The following is a 23,723-nucleotide window of genomic DNA, read 5'->3' on the forward strand; positions in this document are numbered from 1 at the left end:
CAAGTCTAATCTTTTTGTAAGTGTAACCAGGGTCTCGATAGTTTCGCATTAGACGTCTTCATTAAAATATATCGTTGAGAAAATCCTGAAAAGGATTCACACTTTCAAAAAATGTAAAAGTTAAACTTCAAAGTATTTCAAATTGTTGCGTTTTATTGAGTCTTGTCACACCTGTCTTTATGAAATCGCTCAGTGGAATATTTCAGGTTAAGAGTTTTAAGCCACCAGCCTGACTTTTACAAAAAAACAGAAGACTCTTAATGGCCTATATTGTATTATGTTGGAAGATTTTTCTAACCCTACTTCCTTTTATTTTTCTTGTAGGCGATCAATTCACATCAACATGGATGGCTTTAGCCACAACATTAGAAGATTTCTTGTTTTCAAAAAGGTATATATTACACGGTGATTTTTCGATTTTGATAAAACAAATTTGGGGCAAATTCGGGCTAAGTTTTTTAGTCTTTTTGTGAAATTACTTCATTAGTTTTTCCTGACCTTTTGCAAAGTGACAGAGGGCAAGGTTCTTTAAGAAGTTTGAAGCTGTTTTTTTGGAAAATTGGCTTTTTTGAAATACTGAAACATTTTCAACTTTGATGACAATACTTGCAATTCTTCTTTGCACTAGCCCACCACCAGATACACAAACACTTGAACAGCACCAAGCTGATGAGCAAATTGATGTCAAGATTCTCAAGTTGATACGGCAAGAAATCCTCCCCAACTCGGCAAGTCTGCCACAAGAATTTGTCGACACTTTGATGAAATTGCTGAATCGTGGATCTATTCATACGACCAGTACTACCATGTTTGATAGTAAGTTTATTAATCTAAAGTTTGACATCTTGACAACATTTCCCCTAGTAGTTGGTCGATCTTTGAAATGGATTTCCTCCTAGTTAGGACCGATGCTTCAAGCCTGTGACATCTGCATGTGGAAGGTGGATAGGATTGAGGCTTTCTGCGAGTGAGGGAGGGAGGGAGGGAAAGAGGGATGGAGCGAGTCAGAGGGTTCGATTGGCAAATTTTTACACGCTTTTTTATATGAGAACACGAGGCTGAAAATTAAGAACAATCGGAGGATCACCGCTTGTAAATATTTGAGAACAAGCTAAATAAGATCACAAGGCTGAATATTTGTGGATAGGTAATTTGTTCATCACTTCAGGGTTCAGGGGAAGTTCAAACACTCTGGAAAAAGGCTATCGTTTTTCCACCAAGTGTGATGAGTAGGTGGTCTCCAAACGTGGTCAGTGAACAATGAAAAAAATGATTTAAGCTTTGTGACGATCTCGCTGAATTAATCAGAGAAAATGATTGTAGTTCGTTCATTTTCATATTCTTGGTTGTAAAGGGCACATTCAATTTTGACTTTACAGGAAAGGTCTTTTGACAGCGTTCCAGAAATTCTTTGGATTGGTTTGATTTTCGTTTAAAATTTGTTCGTAATGGTTTCTCTTTACATCTTTCAACCTCCCAGTACACTTATTTCCATGCTTCTTGTAATCTTCGTGAGATTTCGTTCTGCGTGCTTTCCGTAACGCTAAGTCGCGTCGATTCATGAGCAAAGTGAGACATTTTCGTAACCATGGAAATGGTTTTTCCTTGATTACTTTCGTAGTGTGTGGAGCATATTTAAAGTTGCTTGTGAGGAAAATTGTTGCGTCGTTGGTATCACGTAGATAGCACAAAGGGGTAATGATTTTTTTTAATACCTTTTCTGTTTATAAATTGCTTCGTGTTTTAACCAATTAAATCATAATCACTGACTGATTAAGGATAGACGATGGTATCTTTGATGTTTGAAGAATTATTTGTGAGGATTTATCAAATCAGATCAAGTCTCCACTAAGCTCTTCAACCTTTTATTGTACGGTGATTCAGAATTACCTTTCAACCTAAACAACTCAATAATTAATCTTGCCATTGAATTTATTTTTGACTCTGAGAGGTTTAGCGGTGCCTTATTTTAGTTTAATGATCTTCTTACACAGCTCTAATATTTTTTAATATTTGTGTTTATCCTTTTAGTGATGGTTTTCCCTTTAAGTTTTTTTGGCCCAGCGATAGCATATGGGCCTTTCATTAGCCCTTTGCTGTTACGCTAGGGTCTCCCCTGTGTTCGCGCATCACACGGGTTTTATGGTTTACAGGCTAAAAGCTTCCATATATTCAACATGAACCCGACTGGATGTATTCGTGTTTAAATGAATTATATAATATGTTATATTATACTACGGTGTTTGCAAATTGTATATTATACTACTGCATTATACATTATGTTGTTCTATTATTATTCTGTTATTATGTAATGTTAGATATAATACAGTCAGGAGTACATTCAACATGAACCCGACTAGATGTATTTGACTGGAAAGGATAACGAAAAGATAAGACAGGAATTCCAATTTAATTCCTGTAATTCCAAGGAAGTTAATCAAAAGATGGCTGATGCCTGCATCCAAAAAACAACAAACTTACGTTGAAGCTTGGTTTCTTCATTCATGCCAACATAACACAACTATTTGATTCATATTAAGATTGGCTCGAAGTATTAAGCGAACAATCAATAACTAACAACTTTTTTACCAGAAAAACAAGACAAATCAATATGAAATGGTTGGTGACTGGAAATAAAATTTCCAAAAAGTCAATGGTGTTGAATCATGCTGGCGGATGATTATGATCTTCATGCAAGTTTTTACTACCATTGTTTACATTGATGTTATTCAACATTATTGTGGCCATGCCAACATGATGCATGAAACACCGTGAAACTTATTGAACTTTTATATGAGTATGACAATCTGATTATCATATCAGCTTTGGGTAGAATTTTATCACAGATGTATATATGTATTGTATGAATTCCTTATTGATATACAGTTAAACAAAATTGATATATGGCAAAAACAAAACAGAGCAAACGTTGGATTGGTCAGGTCACGCTATAAAAGTCAAACTTTCGAGTCAATATCATCATCATATCCAACCAATCAAACAGAATGGACAATCAAATTGAATTGCAAATTTCCTAAAGAAACTCTATATAGATTTGATTGCACTTTTGGTATCATTTGAAGGTCTAAAGGTCCAGGCAAATGGAATGTTTAAAAACGACCAAAGATATTTGAGATATGTGACCTTCCATGTAGCGATTCGTTCGATTACCGATAACTTTACAGATTTTACAGCTAACGGTTTAGGCCACAACTTGTGTTTGTCGTCCGACCGACTGATAATTTCTCTTAATTTTCCGATTATTTTGAGTCAGGAAGTCGCAAAATTGTCTGAATTTTTTTAACTATTCCATCCTTTGCTTCACCTGCCATCTTTACTTCAATCGTACATTTCATTGTTTTATGGGAAAATTCTTTTTCAAAATATAACGGAGATATTCAGGTCGGGAAAAAATTCCGGGGAAATAGCCTATTTGTTGGTGCATGTCGATCTAGATGGGTGTCTTGAAATTAGTTTTTGGACCTACCCCGGTGGGCTGTAGGTCCTATAAATTAACCTCTGTTCGTTCGTCCGTTCGTTCGTCCGTTCGTCCGTTCGTTACTAGCTTTTCTCGGGATTGGCTCATTAGTTTTTCCTAATTTTTGGCACAAAGATGCAAAATGGTAATGCCCAAAATGTGACGGAGCCGGATTTTCGAAAAAAATTCATTTCCGGCCGAAAATGCCGGAAATATGCCGGAAAAACCGGTTTTTTGGCATTTTCTCGAGATTTCATCATTAGTTTTTTCTGATTTTTTTGCACAAAGATGCGTATTAACAATGTCTAAAACATGGCCCAGTCCGATTTTTGAGAAAAATTCTATTCCGGCTGAAAATGCCGGAAATATCCCGGAAATCGCCGTTTTTTGTTTGCAGATTTTCATCGGACTTTTTTCCTTATATTTCGTTGTTTTTTCACACAAAAACATTATTGATAGCAATGCCCACCATCAAGCATGGTTTAATTGTCAATAAAAGTGATTTTTGAAGCCGGAACTTTCTAAAAATCGCCGGAACAGCCTATTTTCGCCGGAAAAACGGTATTTCTTGAATTTCTCGAGCTGTACTTTATATTTTTTCATGAAATTTTGCACACTGATGCAAAATGGCAATACCTAAAATATGACAGAGCCTGATTTTCAATTAACGTACTTTTCCGGCCGAAAATGCCAGAAATATGCTGGAAAAACCGGTTTTTTGGCATTTTCTCGAGATTTCATCAATAGTTTTCTCTGATTTTTTACACAAAGATGCGCATTTGCAATGCTCAGCAAAATTGGCTGAGTTCGATTTTTGAGAAATTTATTTTTTCGGTTCAAAATGCCGGAAATCGCCGTTTTGCAGATTTTAATTAGATTTTTTCCTTGTATTTCTATGTTTTTCACGCAAAAAGATAACAATGCTCACCATCAAGCATGATTCAATTGTCAATAAAACTGATTTTTGCGACCAGAACTTTCTATTAATTTTTCCCTACAACCCTTCCCTCTCCCCCCATCAACAATCAATGATGAATTTATTGCGTTATGCATTTTCGCTAAACGATATATTTTCTGACTGATTTTTTTCTCCTCGCATTGCTATCTAACTTTCATCATCAGGTAGGTCCATTCAGCATCTAGCTTGTTTTTGTATTGAAACGTTGGCTCGGTTCAAATTTTTTCATCTATGGCTCAAAATGTTGGTAATTTCTCATAAAAATGTTAATTTCATTAAAAAGCGCCAGTTTATTTTTTCATGAATCCTATTAGAAGTTTTGTGATGCATTTTTTTGCTTCCGAGTCAAGTAACCGATATAGTGCAATGGCAGCATTAATCTTTGATACGCATTTCGGTGGGATGCTAATGCGACTAACTGTTTGTGGGAAATCTTTTGACTACCTTTGCTTAATACAGTATACTATTAATTGAAATCTTAAACAAAATTAGAATGCCATACTGTTTTTGTGAATTTTGTCCAAATTGTCAACATTGAAATTTCTCAGTATATAAATATGAGATCATCGTCTAATAAATGTTGGCTATTTTCAACAATTAAAACAATATGATTAAGATTTAATGAAAAATTAAAGGATTGTTTATTAGGGTGCGTTTTGTAACTTTAATTAAATTTTTATAATTTTTTGAAGCGTAGTTTATGCAGCTGTATATATGTAGTATTATTTTTTTTTAATTGTCGGTTACCTATGAGTTCCCTTGTTAAAGATCTACTATGAGATTTAAACTCCAAACACCCTCATACAAATAATTATCTCTTCAAAGGAAAAACATTATTTTAGTTTATTTCCCTGTGTATACCAACCTAGCGAAATAATTGAACCCCTTTTATAAGTGCCTAATCAATTAGTTCAAATTTAACCTCTATATATAAGGTAGTTGTAACAGGAAAAATAGTACAAAAAGCGTCCAATATCAGATTCGGACATAAAGAAAATGTACCTCGCAATTACGTAAATTAAACACAGTCAGATTTACAAGCGTATTTCGCATAAGCGTAAGACAATCGCTGGGCCTTAACGCCGCTAAGGCGTCTTGTCTTTTATTCAATAGCTTTGGCAATATCACTAAGAGCCTTGAGGGGGGAGGAACTATTTATTTTTTTCTGTGTTTGTTTTGTAAGTAGTATATGTTCGTAAGTGTAATGTAGTTTCTCAAATTATAGTATATATTAAAAAAATCAGAGTTGTTGGGGTGATTCCCATAGTTGATTTTACTTTTTCAAAAAATTCATCTTCAAATCTTCTTACGGTATTCCTAGGTTAGAAAACAAGTTCAACCTAAAATTTAAAACATGTAATACACACCTGAAGCATGAAATTGTTTTGTGGAACCTTTCAGCATTAAAAATGGCATTCTTAGGTTCAGTTGCTAAATTATATGATGGTGTTATTCTTATCATTCTCAATTTTTTGGCCAAATTCATAATGAAAATTCCTATCCCAGGAATCGCTGTTTTTTCAGATTTTCATTGGACTTTTCCCTAGTATTTCTTTATTTTTTTACACAAAAACATTATTGCTAACAATGCTCACCATCAAGCATGATTCAATTGTCAATAAAACTGATTTTTTGAAGCTGGAACTTTCTAAAAATCAACGGAACAGTCGAGAATCGGCGGAAAAACGGTTTCTCTTGAATTTTTCGAGCTGTTCATGAAAATTTGGACACTGACGCCAGATGGCAATACCTAAAATGTGACAGAGCCTGATATTCAATAAACATACTTTTCAGGCTGAAAATGCCGGTTCTAGCACCTAGCTTGTCTCAAGTAAACGTCAACTTCTCCTCTTTTCCCAACGGTTCTCGGTTTCGAATTAAAAGATAGCCCGGGGTGCACTTAAAGCTTTTTTATAGACTGGATGGCGCGATTAAGTGGTCCGGTAGTATATGGTAATATGCTTTTGCTTAAGCGGACTGTAAAACAGTCCGCCAGATTTTAGTTGTTTTTGAAGGTAAAAACAGTATGAACCAATGATTTTATTTGAGAATAAGGGATTGCAAAAAGATTATATCTTTTAACTCCAAGTAATAGTTTTATTGTTATTTGGATTCTAAATATTTTCTCTCAAAATGGCGACCCCGCCTAATGCTCCTAGTCTACTTCACTGGACTCAGCGTCATAAATGATTATCAAAAAGCAAAGTTCAGACAAAAGTAGACTCTAGTCTAATTAAAAGATAAAGCATCAGATATGAGATAGAAACAGCAATCTTGTATAGTAAGTGAGTAAATAGGCGACATCGTCATTATGATAAGGTTATTAGTCAGCAGTAATTAGTCTATTATTTCTTTCAAAACACTTTCTTAAGGGACTTTCCTAAAAATTGGTATAAATTCTTGCAAGAAAAGCATCGAATACATTTACTCTACTCACTCTTTTCACAACAACTGAAAGTCTTTTCGAGTATTTACAAAATGGTTCGTATCTCCTTTTTGGTGACTTGTTTTCTCTTTATATTGACATCATCATTTCATTGCAATGGGTCCCAGTTTCAAGAATTCACAATGTTGGCCTGCACTAAAAGAAATAATATAACTATTATTGCTAATACTATGGAATTGGAATTTTTGGATGACATCTTGCGACGTTTGGAGCCTTTGACATGGAACGAAGATTGCTTCACGATCAATGTATATCTTCCGAAGGATGGTTTTGTTGTTCAATGGCGACCGAACTTTAATGCCAATCATTTTGAAAGGAATTTTCATCAAAGCGCATTTATTTCGGAGTATATTTTTCAGAACGATGCGATAAATTTCTTGAAGTGTCTTTATAACGAAGAAGTGATGGGAACTAACACTGTCAAACAAACGTTGGTCTATTTACATAGCTTCAAACTACCTTACTCATTCAAGGACGAAATAATTCCCTTAATGCGAAGCCTTCAAAATGACCGATTGTGGAAGATCATTTATCACTGTAGCACTGATTTTTGTGACTTTCCAAATTGGTTGCCTGCCCATCGGATCTCTTTTGCATTTGGTTGGAAATGGAAATTACCTGTAGAGACAACAAAAATGTTACTCAAAGATCTAACTGATGTGATAAAAGAACCAGATTTCGACCGATATGAATACATACAACGATACCTTCTCTCAAGAGATGACCTGTTTAATGAAACATGCATGAATGGGATTTCTATGATCAATATCTACATAAAATACCCTATGGAAGTTTACTTTTCGTATTTTGTTGCCTTATTGAAAAAAGTAAACACTCCGCGTGAAATAAAAAAGACACAACCGTTAAGGATCAAGATACACTACTATAATGATGATGTATATTTTTTTGTTATCAATGATGTAAAGCAGTTTACTGAAAAGTTTAGCTATCTTTTTGATATCATTAGGAGCGATAGTATTTATGGTCTTCAACAAAAAGAAGGTGAAATCGTTTCTTTCAATATTCGAGAGGATGAAGGATGTGAGTCTTTTTCAGGACCAACCATCAACCATTACCATTGGGCATCTTTGGATATGAAACATTGTCATCTCAATGATGTGAAAATGAAAACATTTGAAAGTTTGGATGAACTTCTAGAAATGATGAACCAGGATATTTGTGAAAGACGAAAAGTAAATTGAAACGTTTTGGGAATGTATCAAACTATCATTGATGTGAAAATGAAGACATTAGGCACCAAATCATAGATTGGAAAATATATTTGGATTTCGAAAAAAAAGTAGGCGGAAGGAAGTTTGCTTGTTTTTCTTCCTCCTTTCTTGTTTAAAGTGGAGATTTTGTAATAGAGGAGAAATTAGATTTATTGAATTTAAGTGCCCCAATGTGTCTTCTGTGTGCACCAACAAAGTTTTGCTTCATAGAACTACATTTTGATGCTTGAATTTGGACTTGTATGAGTGTATAATTTTTTACCACACTGGACTCGTTGATCACTTTGGCTCCAGATAATTAATTGTTATGTCAGTTCTACAAATATGTTGCAGATTATTTCAAGGTATTCTAGTTATGTATATACATTACATTTTGTTTTGGGGGTCATATTGAATATTTCTGACATTAGTTCTTTATGATTCTACAAAAGAGAGTGTGGTTGTTCCTTCAACAAGGGCCTTTAAATGTTAAAACAAACAGAGAACTTTTCTTCAGCTTTGGCATTTCACTTTTTAGTACTGTGTGGCCTTTGTATCTTTTCAGGTATTTAGCTTCAATTCTTTGAAGAGATTGAAGTGTTTCTGGTTGTTTTCTTTCACTTTTTGTGTTCATATTTGTATTTTTTGAGCTTCGACCGAAGAGCTGATGGAAAAGTTTTGATAAATTTACAGACCAGATATGTTATAAAAGCAAAAGTCAAAAATAAATCTACAGACTGTACATAATGCGCGCATCAGATTGTTTTTTTATCTTTTTTCTGTTTTGTTTTTCTGGTCTGGGATTCGAATTTCGAATGTAAACATTCCATTGAAAACGTTCGAAACGATCGTTTTTGCGTACACATCGATGTCAATCAAATTATTAACTCGTCAAGATTTCCTTTCCGAACCGGAAAGCGGTTGGTAGATCATTAAGCAGACCTATACTACCTGGGGTTTTGTAGAGGTCTGCGATTCAGACTAGGGTATTTGTGAAAAACAAAAATTAAATTGAAACACTTCAGTCATATTGTCTTTATGTGAAATAAAAACAGCTGTTACGAAAAAAATTTCTAACTCTTCTTTAAGTTCTTTCATAGACTATGCTATAGTCTAAGACGAGTTTCGTCCAAAGAGGAACAAACGTGAAGACGGGAATTTTTTTCGGGGCCGAAAATTCATGTATATCCTTTTTTGTCTTTCCTGTCTTTTCAAAATAAAACATTGGAATCTTGAACTAAACATTCGAAAGCGCATTCGTTAATATGCAATGTCTTCTTTTTTTTCTCATTTGTGTAATTCCTGTAATTATTTTTCTAATAATCAAAAGTTGATTATGAATTTTTATGAATTATGAATTTCAAAGACAAAAAGCAGCTGAAATTTGTTTTAAAAAATAAAGTATACCCTGCTCGCCAAAACTACTTATAGTTTATATGATTTAAAGGCGTTCTAATAAAAAAGTGTATGTAGTTTAAATTACCACCCTTCTAAGTTTTTTAACCTAATGAAGCTTCTCGTTATTTTGTTTGTCATTAACTATTTTCAAAAGGCACGAACTTTTTTTCGAAAGGCACGAACTTTTTTTTCAAAGGCACGAACTTTTTTTCGAAAGGCACGAACTTTTTTTCGAAAGGCACGAACTTTTTTTCGAAAGGCACGAACTTTTTTTCACGAACTTTTTTTCGAAAGCACGCACTTTTTTTCGAAAGGCACGAACTTTTTTTTCAAAGGCACGAACTTTTGTTTCAAAGGCACGAAGGGCACGAAGGCACGCAAGGCACGAAAAAAATCACACTCCGTCACTTTAATTGAGCTAGATTGAATGCTAAAAATAGCTACGCTCCACCGCAGAGGCGGTGAGTGATATTGACCGTGTCTCGAATGTTGCTTAACCGTAACAAACGGAACTTTGCGTTATCTTTTCAGTCAGTGAAGAAGAGTTGGTACAGGCTACTTTCTTATTGGACCTACATGGAGTTCGTTCGTCTGTTTAGTTACCAGCCTTTCTGGGGATCGGCTCATTTGTTCATTTTAACAATTTCTTTGCACAAAGGTCATGCCAAAAATACGCCAGAGCCCAATATCCAAAACATCGGACATTGGGCAAATTTGGGCCAAGAATCAACTAAAAATGGGTTTTTTTTACAGAAAAATAGATGGCAAGGTACTATGTAAGGCCGCTGAAGTGATTTTTCCCCAGAGAACTTTTGTTCGGGTTTTCGTTTTTTTGGGGGAAACTCCCTTTTGTTTTCGATCGTTGATTTCCCTCATCACGCTACAATAAAAATTAACACATGTATCAGATAACCTTTCCTGGTCATATGTACTGTATGATTCGAAAGTGCTATTAAGAATTTTTTATTTTAATCCAGTCATCTGATTTATTGGTATTGTGTGGACCAGAAACTATTAGAGAGTTTATTTCAATGTTTATTTAACCCTTTAAGTACCAATGTCGTATATATCAGACATGGGCTATGTAGGAGGGCGAAGCCCTCAAGCAAAAAAAGCAATCAAAAGTGAGTCTTTCTAGCGAGATTTTAAGCCAAAAAGTCAAAAAAAATGCAAAAATTTGTCAAAAATCCACTTTTTTCAAATTTTGACCGTTTTTAGACCATTTTTGGTCAACGAGTGATCCAAGAACCTTCAAATTTGCCCCTGCTTTACTTGATTCTGTCCTCCAGCGAATTACTTTGGAGTTTTACCACTGGGTACCTTTCTATCATTCAGGCAGGTTCGCGCATAAAGAAATAGGAGACTCAAGCTATCCAACGAGCTATGAACAAGCTTCTAACTCCTTCCAGATCCGGAGATATAAACATTTAAAGTTTGCACTAGCGATTTTTTTTTTAACTTAGAACAAAATGACCGTGTCACTAAAAGGGTAAAAAAAAACCTCTCAAGCTATTTTAAATGATATATGACTAGAAAGTGATATGAACTTGTTTCATCTATTGTAGTCTGCACTTTCTGCGGTGTTTCCCACATTTTATTTCATCAATCTTCGGGCAGGTATTTTCAACATGTAAATTTTTCTCAGATGTAGGGCTACTAAACTTCTTTGGGTCGTTTTGACTGAATATAACTCTTCTTGGCTTTTTATTTCAGGCGATTCAGTAGCGTTCCCTATGAAAGAAGAATTCGCCAAACTTTGTTTTGAAACACTTTTGGAATTTTCATTCTTCAAAGAAACTGATGACAAAGGTAAGTGGTATTCGGTCACGTAGAATTGTTCGAATAGATAATAAAAACTGGATGTGTAACTGGCTCTGGTCTCATCAACGCATGACATAAAAGGTTTTGTTTTTATATAAGAGTGATATCGTTTGCTTACTCGTCAGTTTTAATTCACAAGCTTTTTCACATTGGATTGATACGAATGTGGAGCAAGATTGTTGAGAAAGAGGAAAAGGAAAACATTTTTCTGCTTATATCAGCATAATATAACAATAGGTAGACACTGTCCTGATATGAAATATGTGTTTGATATGAAACGGGGACACTTATATAAAATAAAACCTTTAATATTCTTTCATTTCAGAAGAAACACAACTTTCGCGACTGGCATTGAGTTCATTGATGCAAAGATGTCGCGATGTTCTTTTGAAGTATGCCGAAGATGAACGATTGAACGGAGAATTTCCACTACCTAGGTTTGTTCCTTTGATTTCCATTCTAAGGCGACTCTCCTTTTCAAATTCAATTGCCAAGGTTTGGTCTTCTTTTTTCTTCCATTTTCTTATGACTTTCACTGCCAGTTTTTTTATCGTTCTTTTGGTTATATAAACCTCTTGAAAAATATGACCGTAAGCTTTTATAATAACATAAACACAGGTACACTAACGAGCAAACACACGTTGCACTAGTGTTTTATCGCTGGATGTACATTGCATTTAAATATCTAATAAATATTAATCAACATGACTTCGTAAAACATCAAATATCGTGAATCTAAATTGTTGGCAGTGTAGCCTCTACCATCCTGCCCATGAGACACAGAATCTTGCCTAACCGTAACAAACCGAACTTTGTGACTTGCATTCACTGACCTTTATATATCTCTGGACCAAGCTATATCCGCCATCCTTGATCGAATTTTTTTTGAATTGGTACCCGCAAAGAAGTCATAGTGTTAAAAATTAACGTCTAACGGCGCTACATCATCAAAAGTTTTCGAGGGAAAGTAGATCTAGTGCTCTCGATGCATTTACACCGCTACTGAGTAGTGCCGCCATTAGGGTACCACTTTTTAAAAAGCTCCGATTAAAGATTTTTTGGTTGGCCGGGATATAAAGGTCAGTGCTTACGTTGTCTTTTCAGTCAGCGAAGAGGATTTTGGTACAGGCTATAAGGGAAGAGGTTTTAGATATTATAAGTGCGAGGATCAGTTTAGGTTTACGTATGAATTGATATTATTTTTGCGTTTTTGCTGCTTAGCAACGAAGTTTTAGGTTTAGTGGTTTTGAATAGGAGGAGAATTATTTTATTCACTGCTTCATTAAGAAAACAATATTTCGTAGATTTACAAACTTAATTTCACAGACTTTTCCTAGTTTTTACTGAACTTTAAGGCAGAAGATTTCGAGGGGGGCTGTAAATTTCCAAGATGATTTTTGGACCCTTTTTGCTAAAGTTTATGTCAAGTAAGAAATTTGACAAAAATTCGCAAAAAAAATAAAACATTCTTCCTTTTGTGCTTTATGTTTGTTCTTTTTTATAAATTTTAGATCTTTCTAAAAGAAATCACGAAATGAAATCTATTCGAAAAGAAGAATTCTCGGGCGAGATTTTCAACCCGTTCTTTCCAAATCAATTGAAAGAACTTTGCGTCATCGTGCAATTCTTGATTAGAAACCACAATTTCTTTTAGTAAGCTTCAGTTAACATTATACGAACCAGTCTGTGGGAATAAGCTTAGACGCCAACTCTCTCTGCTCACTGACACTTCCTCAGTTGAAACTGAAGGATTTCTGTTCCTTTTATTTTCCTTCCTGTTTTTCCCGAACGTCAAAATGGTCCACAAAAACTTGCGAAAACCAGGGATCATTTTTGCGTAGATGAAAATGTTTAAAATGTTGTTCAAGTAGTAAACGAACACCACAATTGGATAAGTTAATAGCCTGTAACTATGGATAATAGTTGAGAAATGAGGCTTGTAATAGTTTGCATAAATCACTAGACTCCACCGTAAGATATCTAACAACCTCACCGGTACGACAGTAACGGCGAAAATGAAGATAAGTCCGCTCAAAGTATGTAAAGCACGTCGATTCCTGAGCCGGCTCAAATCGTTTAAGGAGAATTTGTTGACCTGTACTTCCTTGTGTATGGTTATCGATGACCTCCGATAAAAATAATACATCACTGCTAGTGGTACAAAACTGTCCAGAAGGTATCTTCCTGCTGTTTCCGCTAAATAAGGCTCCAAAGGGACATCGTATACGCAGCTCAGAAGGCCATCGTACACTTTCAGCTTTATATTCAAATGATACAAGTAGGGATAGATGGGTACGGTCCAGATTAGTAAACAAACCAAAGTGTATTTCCTTTTACCGATACGTGGTTTGAAGGGATGGACAATAGATCGGTAGCGAGCATATGAGATTATCATTAATAGCCAACAGGAAACCAAAGGACACATATTAGTCGGGAACGTGCCCAGAAAAACACATGCAAATTCACCCAACGTCCAAGGAGGAACATTGTATTGTGGGTAGAATATAGTGACATTGAAGCTGGTGAATAAATCTACCAACGCCAAATTGATGATGAGAAAATGGTATGAACTCATCTTTCGTAAACCTCTCCTTAAACTCTTCTGCACGAAATAAATAATGATCAACAAATTCCACAAACTTCCGATGCCAAAAATAATGGGGAAAATGTTGAGGAAGAAAGAGGCGACCGTGTTTTGTGCCCATTGAAACACTTTGTCTTCCTGTTGAAAAGTTGAGATCGTTGTCACATTGTTGCTGTTATTTGAATGCGCCATTTTGAAAGAAAGTTCGTAACTCTTAGCAACGTTTGTAGTCTTGTAAAAGTTATATTGTTCAATTTCCAAGAATATGTCGACAAAACATTAATCTCCGTTTAAGACTAAGTTCACGTAAGAATGTGAGATCAAACAAATCTCAAAATTTGTCATTTGAAATTCTTCGTGAAAGAAAAACATGGAATATATAGAATTGAATAAACAATGGAGAATCACTAAGATAAGTTATGAATGACAATCAAAACCGATCGCTTAGAAACATGCATACATTAATTGACAACATCAAAATGTGAACAAAATGCAATAGTAAAACTTTTTTTCTTTCAAAGCAAACCGCAAATTCGTTATTCTTCCACGGGGTGTTTTTTATAACAAATCCTCAAAATTGCAACACCACCAACCAAATTCCTCCAATGGGGACACACGAAACAAATCCACTCTTATAAATTTCCTCAGAACAGGAAGGGCATAAAAAAAGGTAGCTCTGATTGAAAGTCTAAGTTCTGCTGCATTTATTAACCATTTATTAACATTTCACTTTTTTAGGGCACGGATGTTCGAAATCTCGTTTGCTATCAAAGCCATATCCACTTTGCTTTCGTCCTTCAAAAAGACAGTGGAGACACGACCAAATATACGTAAGCTAGCTCTCATTACCTCCATTTTTAATTTAATCGGATTAACTTTCGCGAGATTAAGTTTTGCGATTTCGCAAATTTTTGCCATTTTCGCGAAATTAAAACTTGTGAGATTCCTGACTCGCGAAATTAAAATCCACCACAAAATTTTAAAAATCGCATTTTCGGTGGATAAACCAGTCCTAAGCCTCCTTTTGTGGCAAAAATGGCTATTTCTCAGCTGTTTTCAGGCTTATTCGCGAATTTTTTCAAAACTCCGACTAGCAAAATTAAATCGAGAAAATTTGCCTCATAAAATTCCTCACATATAATAACAAAGAATCAAGTTATAGTCATTTAAGAGAATTTCTTAGTTAGGATCTATAATGATTATCATCCCCACCGACAAAGATGAAGTTGCGCATCTTAAATTTATCCGGAAGAATGTTAGAATCGGCAACCGCTAAGGACTACAATCATTTTTTTATAAGAATGGTGTAAATCCAATTCATCATGGATATTCTTAACTTTGTTGAGAAAATCATCCTACTCTTGTCTCCCGAATAGACGTCACTCCCCCCCCCCCCCCCCGCTGAAAAATCCATCCTCCCGCTCTTATTAAGACCCCCCCCCCCCCTGCTGATTAAATTCGAATAATTTAATATTTTATTTTAGTGTGGATAGACCTTAAACTTGTTAAAAAATTTCTTTTTGTTAGTATTGGTTCTTATTTTATGTGTTCATTTGCTAAAGTCTTCAAATTACCCCCGCCCTCTTAATCCATCCCTCTCCCGCTTATTAGAATTTAGAAAATTTTCCCACCCCTGCCTATTCGGGAGACAAGAGTAAAATATTCTTACAGCAAAATGACATTTTTGTGAAAGACTCACTTAAAGTCTGTCCAGATATAATTGGCAGTGGAAACAAGAATGCCTGTAACTTTTGATAGTCAAATATAATTATGGAAATTTTTTTTGCTTGTTTCAGAGAATCAAAAGCGCTATTATTTGAATGTATTTTTGTTGAAAAATTCCCGATTTTTAGCGGTTAAATTTGCGATTGTAAAAATTGAGCTTTTTTCTACTTATGCTTTAACGTTCATTTTTACACCAGTGGTAGTTCAACCTCAGGTTAAGAAGTTTGTTAAATTTCAAGGCAAACAAAAAAGTCCTTCGGAAGATATGGGACCCGAAATACCCCTTGTTAGCACTTTTCTGTGAAATATCAAATCTCCAACTTATTACTAAAAACGGTGGTAGTGATATGATTGATAAAACAGTTTTTCGATCATAACACGTTTTACGATTTCTTTAATGACCTCATAGCCAAACTGTGTTTAGTGTTTTGGGAATTAGCAAAGTTCTTTAACGACTTAAAAATAACAAAGGCAATATCAGTTCATGCTTATCCTTTCAATAAAAACAATTATACTGTGATTTCACTTCGTTTCGAAATAATCAATGATACCAATAATACCAATGCACCAACACTTAACATTTTCCAACTTTTAATTGCACTGTTCAAAAAAGATAACATAACCCCCGTTTTTAGTAATAAGTTGGAGATTTGATACTTCACAGAAAAGTGCTAACAAGGGGTATTTCGGGTCCCATATCTTCCAAATGACTTTTCTGTTTGCCTTGAAATTTAATAAACTTCTTAACCTAAGGTTGAACTACCACTGGTGTAAAAATAAACGTTATACAGTGGAACCTCTAATTAGCGGACACCATCGGGGAAAGGGGTTTGTCCGCTAATTAGAAGTGTCCGCCTTTTAGAAACTTTTGATCTCGGAGCTCCAATTTTGAAATTAGGCCATCCCAGGGTGTTAAAAATACAAAATTGGGGTCTAAAGTACTTATCTGCAGACACTAGGCCAAAGAAGAACAAGAGAAAGGTTATTAAAACAGAGCTCGAGTGACTGGCAAGAGGTTAAATCGAGGTAGTGGGTACGGACTTGAAGTACCAGTGATTTATGATTCCTTTGGCCTACCTAAATTGGTAGTTGAATGGGTCAAGGGGAACTGGAAATTTGTAGAAATAATTTGAATAATAAGACTAATAAGTGCTTGAAATAAAAATATCTAAAAAAATTTTTTTCGATTTTGGACGTCTGTGCCCCGTTTGATATTCAATGTCCGCTAATTGGAGAGCTAAAATAGGGGCTTCGGCCATTTCGTGCGAAAAAAAAATGTCCGCTAATCAGAGGGTCCGCTAATTGAGTGTCCGCCTTTTAGAAACTTTTTTATGAGGTTTTGACTAGGAAACGGCCGGGGAAAATGCTATTGTCCGCTAATCAGAGGTGTCCGCCTTTTAGAGTGTCCGTTATTTAGAGGTTTTACTGTAGCATAAGTAGAAAAAAAGCTTTATTTTTACAATCGCAAATTTAACCGCTAAAAATCGCAAATTTTTCAACCAAAAATACATTCAAATATAGCGCTTTTGATTCTCTAAAACAAGCAAAAAAAATTTCCATAATTATACTTGACTATCAAAAGTTACAGGCATTCTTGTTTCCACTGCCAATTATATCTGGACAGACTTTAGGGGTAATTTGACAATTTATAATTGAAAATGCTCTAATAATGACATTCTTAGCTTGAGTAGCAAAATTCCATGGTGAAATTCTTAGCATTATTCTTAATTTTTTGGCTATTTTTATCATGGACATTCTTATAAAGTGTATTCTTATTAAAAAAACGTGTATCATTTAAACGAACTTCAGTCGTATTATGTATTGTTTTATTTTCTCATTTCAGTGGATGCGACACAGTGGAGTGAGGTGATTGGTTTATATCCAGTGATCTTAGAATGTGTCACGTGTACATCACATGACGTTCGAATCGCTCTCAAAGAAGCACTGTTGGAATTCCAAGACTTGCTGGCACCTCCTCACCCAAAAATGTGACGGGACTTGAAAGCTTTCCATACGCCTTTTGACTGGTCATTGCAGATAACAAATTGGAGTAAAAAATCTCACCAGGTTTAGCAGTAGACTGGAGCGAAGTGAAACCAAAGTATTTGTTAGCGATAAACATGCATCCGTTTGGAACTTAAAGGATAAATGCATTATTGACAAAACGTAAATCTACAACTTTTTCAGAAAAGTTCTATCCGATCCACAATTTATGGTGGAGCTTCCAAGGTAGTGAAAATCGCAGGTAGAATGGGTTCATGTCTTGCGGCTTCTACTCCAGTGTGATTATTATCTAATATTAGCTGCATACCGGGTATAAACTGTTTTTTATAAGAATTGCATAAATCGAGGTGAGCCTCGTCATCAGTGAATATTTTTAATTTTGAGCCTTGAAATATTCTCTTAAGTAATTTTTAAATGTTCTCAAAAAAGCAGTGATTTAATTTAATGGTCATAATACATTTCCCTTCATTTTTGTCTCGAACGTGCGAAAAAAACACTCAAAAGCAAAATGAAACTTACTTCTTTGGCATGAAGTTTGATTTGATTAGGAAAACATTCTAATAGGTATCGTATAATATTTCTACAGAGACAATTTTTTTTCGTTTCTCTCAGTTTTTTTTTGGAATTGCACAGATTTCCTTTGTTTATTGGTAATAAATAGAAATTTTAGTTTTGTTTTTAAAAATACGGAACCACCGTGAAATGTTTAGACCTTTTGGACAACAAAAACCATTTTTTGCCCTCTTTTCCTGACATTCTTGGCAAATTCTTAGTATTCGAAGTCCTCTTGAGAGAATTGGCGCTCGATTCCCTCAGTGTATTAATTTTGGGATGTATTTAATTTGGCGATTGGCCGAAATATGTTATTGGAAGGTGAGAAATTTTGAAGCTTGTATGATGGGTTAGGTGCCTAAAAATAAACCCCTTCCCACTGTAAAAATTGGCAAAAATATCGTCCCCGGTGGAAAATGATCCTCCAATTTTTGTCCCCACTGAAAATAATCAAATAAAGCAATCCTCACTGCAAAGTATTATACTATTTTTCCCATCCCCACTGAATTTTCTGACTTGAAAATGAGTAAATTCAAATCCCCAGGCATAAACAATGTAGTAATATCAATCCTCATCGAGTTTCAGTCCCACTGTTTGAAAGAATCCCACCGGATCTGTGAGAAGGGGGTGTTAAAATTAATACACTTAAGGTATCTCACTTAATAATTAGCATAATTAATTTTTGATTAATTTTATTGATTATTTCATGTCAAACATTTATAGTTTGATTATTTTAGTTTTGTTTTCTTTTGATCATAAATCGCAATTTCATGAAATCCTCATTCGAAACATCATTTACATTCCCCATATTTTGAATTTTGAAATCGCACAATTTATTGCGATAAATGGATTTTAGGGGCATGGCATTTAGAATTAATATTTAAACAATTTTTATACAACTTAACTTTATTATTTTCCAATGAAATTATTCAATTTTTTTTCCTTCTATTTTTTGACAATATAGTAATGAACGAAATACGTCGAAAATATGAATGGTTTTTTTTTCGGAGAGAGTCTAGACCATAGATTTATAAAGCCCGAAGGGCTAGATGTTGTGCTTCGGCTGAAATATGTGTCGTGGTTAGGTAGAAAATGCTACCTAGGTCACGTGACGCTACAATAGAATTTCAGCGCTTGACCAATCAGAAGCTTCGCGGGTTTTCGAAAACAATAGCAACTATATTTTTTTCCAATATTTATTCCTGTGATGGCTTAAAGTTCAAAATCTAGCCCTTCGCGCTTTAAAAATCTGTGGTCTAGACATTCTGTGCCGTACTTACGACTATCTTGTTTTTGTGTGTTTTTATATTTCGATCTCTTCTAAAGTCTGTCTCAAAAGTATGTTGACACTTTAGTTTTTGGACCTACCTGGAGGTCCTATAAATTAACCTGTGTTCGTGTGTCCCTTCGTCCGTTCGTCTGTTACCAACTTTTCTTGGGATTGAATCATAGAAATTTTGTGGAAATTACCAAAATGTGACGGAGCCCGATTTTCGAAAAAAAAAATTTTCGGGCCAATTTGGGCCCAAAAATAGGGTTTTTTGGACTTTGTTGAAAATCTGTTCATTAGTTTTTCTAATTTTTGTACAAAGACGTAATTACAGTGTGTGTTAAATATGAAAAGCTAATTTTTTGAGAATTTTTTTTTGACAAACTCCAGTAATCCTATCATTATCAAGCTTTTTGGGGGTTCCTATTATCAAGGGAGAGGAGTGCTTTCTACCATATGTGCACACTTGCATAACTATTGATCTACACGTGCTATGGAAATGTTCTAGCTCTGCTAGTATGAAGGAAATTCATATAAAAAATATTAGTTTGATGACGTCATCAAAAAAAATCATAATTATCTTTGGCCAGTGAAAAAGTACTCTCTACTAAAATGGAAATTAAAAATTAACTAAAGTCTGTCCAGATATAATTGGCAGTGGAAACAAGAATGCCTGTAACTTTTGATAATCAAATATAATTATGGAAATTTTTTTTGTTTGTTTCAGAGAATCAAAAGCGCTATATTTGAATGTATTTTTGTTGAAAGATTCGCGATTTTTAGCGGTTAAATCTGCGATTGTAAAAATTGAGCTTTTTTTCTACTTATGCTTTAACGTTCATTTTTACACCAGTGGTAGTTCAACCTTAGGTTAAGAAGTTTATTAAATTTCAAGGCAAACAAAAAAGTCCTTCGGAAGATATGGGACCCGAAATACCCCTTGGTAGCACTTTTCTGTGAAATATTAAATCTCCAACTTATTACATAAAAAATGAAACTTAATCCATGAAGAGCTATAATGAAAATTTAAGTCAAAGTTGTCAACAGTGATTCTGTGTCCTAAGATATTGACAAATGTTGATTCGTGTTTTATCCAAGTTTAAGTAGTGAATCGGGGGACGATTCTGACTATATTGATAATCTCAAACAGCAAAAGTTGAAATGTCCTTTAAACCTAACAATAGGGTATATTAGTATAAATTCTGCACGACATAAGTTAAGGGGGTAGTCATATGATATTTTGAAAATTGGTGAAAAATTTATCAATTTCGGGATTTAGGGCTTTTTAGGATCCTTTATCCTTCCTGAAACAACCCTGAAAATTTCAAGGCCGTAGCATAAATATCTGCCGATATATTGGTTTTCTTATGAGCCCTGATATACAATTTTCTCCTTAGCAACGGGAAATCGCATCCGTTGCTAGGGCCTCATTTCCGTATGGCTGCTCTAAACATAGCATCATGACATACCAAATGAAAGCTCTTTTTACGCCCTTTTTGGGCGTCCAAGTCAATACCGCCTTTTTCCCCGGGATTTTTCTTAATATGACGTAATTAAAGATGGTAACCGAAGAAGCGGTATTTTCAAAAACATTCACATTTTGGAGGCAGTCAGCTGGGTTTTTGACATGGAAACTGAGCTTATGTATTGTTTTGGATTGAATTATGATATTATTGAATGTTTCATTTCATTTCTCACATCTGGGAAAGCTTTGGAAGCCTATATTTTGAGTGAAAGCAACAATTTGATTCTGCGAACTGATGTTTTCGAACAGTAAAACTTGTACATCGAAAAAAACTTTTCAAAGTGATGGACTATAGACTTTGAATAAAGTTTGAAGCAAGGAACCAAACACATTCAATGATGTATCCATTATGAGTCTTAAATCCAGTGGAAATCTAGTCTTTGATGAATCATGGCACTCATGGCGCCAGAGGCGATCCTGGAAAATTATGAAAACTATGCATGATTGACGTTCAACCTGAAGACACGTTTCCCTAAGATCAACACTGAAATTCAACTGTAAATGATATAAACAGATTTGAGAGAGCACAAGGATGATATATTTTGTTGGCAATATGTTTTTTGATGAGAAAATGCACTTTTATTGACTTAAAGCCATGTTTACGGGTTGTACGTACGCAGAGTTGACGCAAAATACTTGGAGATTCCCGGAGCACGTGGAAGGCCATTTTTTTCAAAAAACTTGGACTATTTTAGTATTTCCAGTACCTTTTCAACATTAAAAGTTATGTGTCAATCCATTTTGGCCAACCACTGTAAAAATTTTGTAAAACGGTCTATGTATCGCAGAAAAATTGAGAAAAACCTCTATTTTCAACTTTCTGCGCCGTTTTCTCAAAACACGTTTTAGGGGGTTTTCCCGCACCTTGTCAGCCTTTTCTCAGGATTGAGAAAAGCTATTGACTTGAAATTTTCAGGGTAGTTTTCCATTATGGTAAGCCTCAGGATGAATGAAGCAGTTTTTCAGAAAAATCATTTTTTGACTTTTAAACTGAAAAAGTACAAATTTTAGGTTCCAGACCCCCTGGCTTGAAATTTTGAAAAATTTTTCCACTCATTCTGGAGACTTTCATAATATTAACCTTCACCCGAAAAAATTTTTTGAATAGCTTTCTTACCTTTTCCTAAAAGGGTGACACAATATTTTTATAGCTTTTACCCCCTGGACGATATTACCCCCGTCTTTGCTATTTTTAGAATTTTTTTTTAATTTTTCATATCCTTTATAGTTGTGCTACAATTGTGGAAAGTTTCATTGAAAAATATTTACTACTTCACAAGATATAACAAAAAGTTTAAAAAATGACATTTCAAATTTCTCATATGACTACCCCCTTAAAAGATCTCCATAATTTTTTGGGACAAAACATAGATGTTTTAGCAATTTCTGAAACTAAGCTTGGTGAATCTTACACAACCAGTAGTTTACTTCTTCCTGGTTACAAGACACCTCTGAGGCTAGATTATACTGACACCAGTGGTGGTCTTTTAGTCTATCCAAGATCTGACATTTTAATGCATCAGCTAACATCTTTTGTTTTTCCCAAAGGTTTGGAGGTCATTCCCTTTGAAATCAATCTCAGGAAAACTGGTGCATTTTTATGATTTATAGGAACCCTACTATTTATAAAACTAAGGAAAAGCTTGATCAATTTATTTCTTCTTTGTCTTCTGGATTAGATTTCTATAGTCAAACTTATGACAATTTTATGGTAGTACTCTTAGGTTCCAAATAAACGGCCCCCCCCCCGCTTGTTTTTATTTTTCGAAAATTTTCCAACCCCCCCGGACCTTATTAGGACCCCCCCCCGTTTATTAATCTTTAAGAATATTTTCAGCTGTCAAAGAGAAGGCCTATTTTTACCTTATTTTTGGGTTTTAGAGGTACAATTTCCAACCCCCCGGCAATTAGGTCCCCCCCGTTTATTAAAATCTAGAAAATTTTCCAACCCCCCCCCCCCCCCCCCCCCCCCGTTTATTTGGAACCTAAGAGTAGGTGATTTTAACTTAGAACCCAATAACCAAGTAATTAAGAATTTCATGGATGCACATAACCTTTATAATTTGGTCAAACAAAAAACCTGCTTCAAGTCAAAAAATGGCACTTGTATTGACTTGATTCTAACGAACAGGAAGCATTCTTTTCAATTCACTGGTGCTTTAGAAACGGGTTCTAGTGATTATCACTTGCTAATTCATACTATGATGAAATCTACATTTGAGAAATTACCACCTGTGAAAAAGAAGTACAGAGATTATAAAAATTTTGACTCAGTTTTATTTCTTAACGAGCTAAATTGTCAACTTAAAAATAGAAATATTGTTGATTATAGTGTATTTGATAAGATTTTTGTTACATTATTAGATGAGCATGCACCTCAAAAAACAAAGTTTGTCCGCGCTAATAATAAGCAACATGTAACTAAGGATCTCAGGAAAGCTATTATGCTCCGTTCCCAACTTAAACGCACTGCCAATAAAACAAAGAATCCTGAGGATGTTGCTCGTTATAATCGTCAGAGAAACTTTGTTGTTAATAAAAATAGGAAAGCTAAGAAATTTTTCTTCCTCAAAAATGACCCAAAACAATCTCCCAAGGAATTTAGGGACACCTTTAAACCTTTGTTCTCAAATAAGGTCAATATTGCGGGGGAAAGAATTCAGCTCGTTGAAAATGGAAGTATTGTATCTAATGAGACTTGGATATTGCTGAAACTTTCAACGATCATTACAATACTGTTACTGACAGATT

At 34.7% G+C, this 23,723-nt stretch overlaps 1 protein-coding gene across 1 annotated transcript in view; it reads left to right on the plus strand.

The window, feature by feature from the left end:
* The window catches only part of LOC136809728 (protein MON2 homolog), a 42,493-nt gene extending 24,350 nt beyond the window's left edge, over positions 1–18,143 (plus strand). Inside the window, exons 25-30 of the mRNA XM_067066275.1 lie at positions 325–391; positions 629–816; positions 11,205–11,300; positions 11,638–11,749; positions 14,635–14,726; positions 17,465–18,143. Of these exons, the coding sequence (XP_066922376.1) occupies positions 325–391; positions 629–816; positions 11,205–11,300; positions 11,638–11,749; positions 14,635–14,726; positions 17,465–17,613 (704 nt within the window). The 3' untranslated portion in view covers positions 17,614–18,143. The remainder of the gene's footprint in view (positions 1–324; positions 392–628; positions 817–11,204; positions 11,301–11,637; positions 11,750–14,634; positions 14,727–17,464) is intronic.
* Positions 18,144–23,723: the final 5,580 nt, after the last annotated feature.

This window comes from Clytia hemisphaerica, unplaced genomic scaffold (genome assembly GCF_902728285.1).
Source record: "Clytia hemisphaerica strain Z4C2 unplaced genomic scaffold, Clytia hemisphaerica genome assembly, whole genome shotgun sequence".
NCBI classification, from domain to species: domain Eukaryota; kingdom Metazoa; phylum Cnidaria; class Hydrozoa; order Leptothecata; family Clytiidae; genus Clytia; species Clytia hemisphaerica.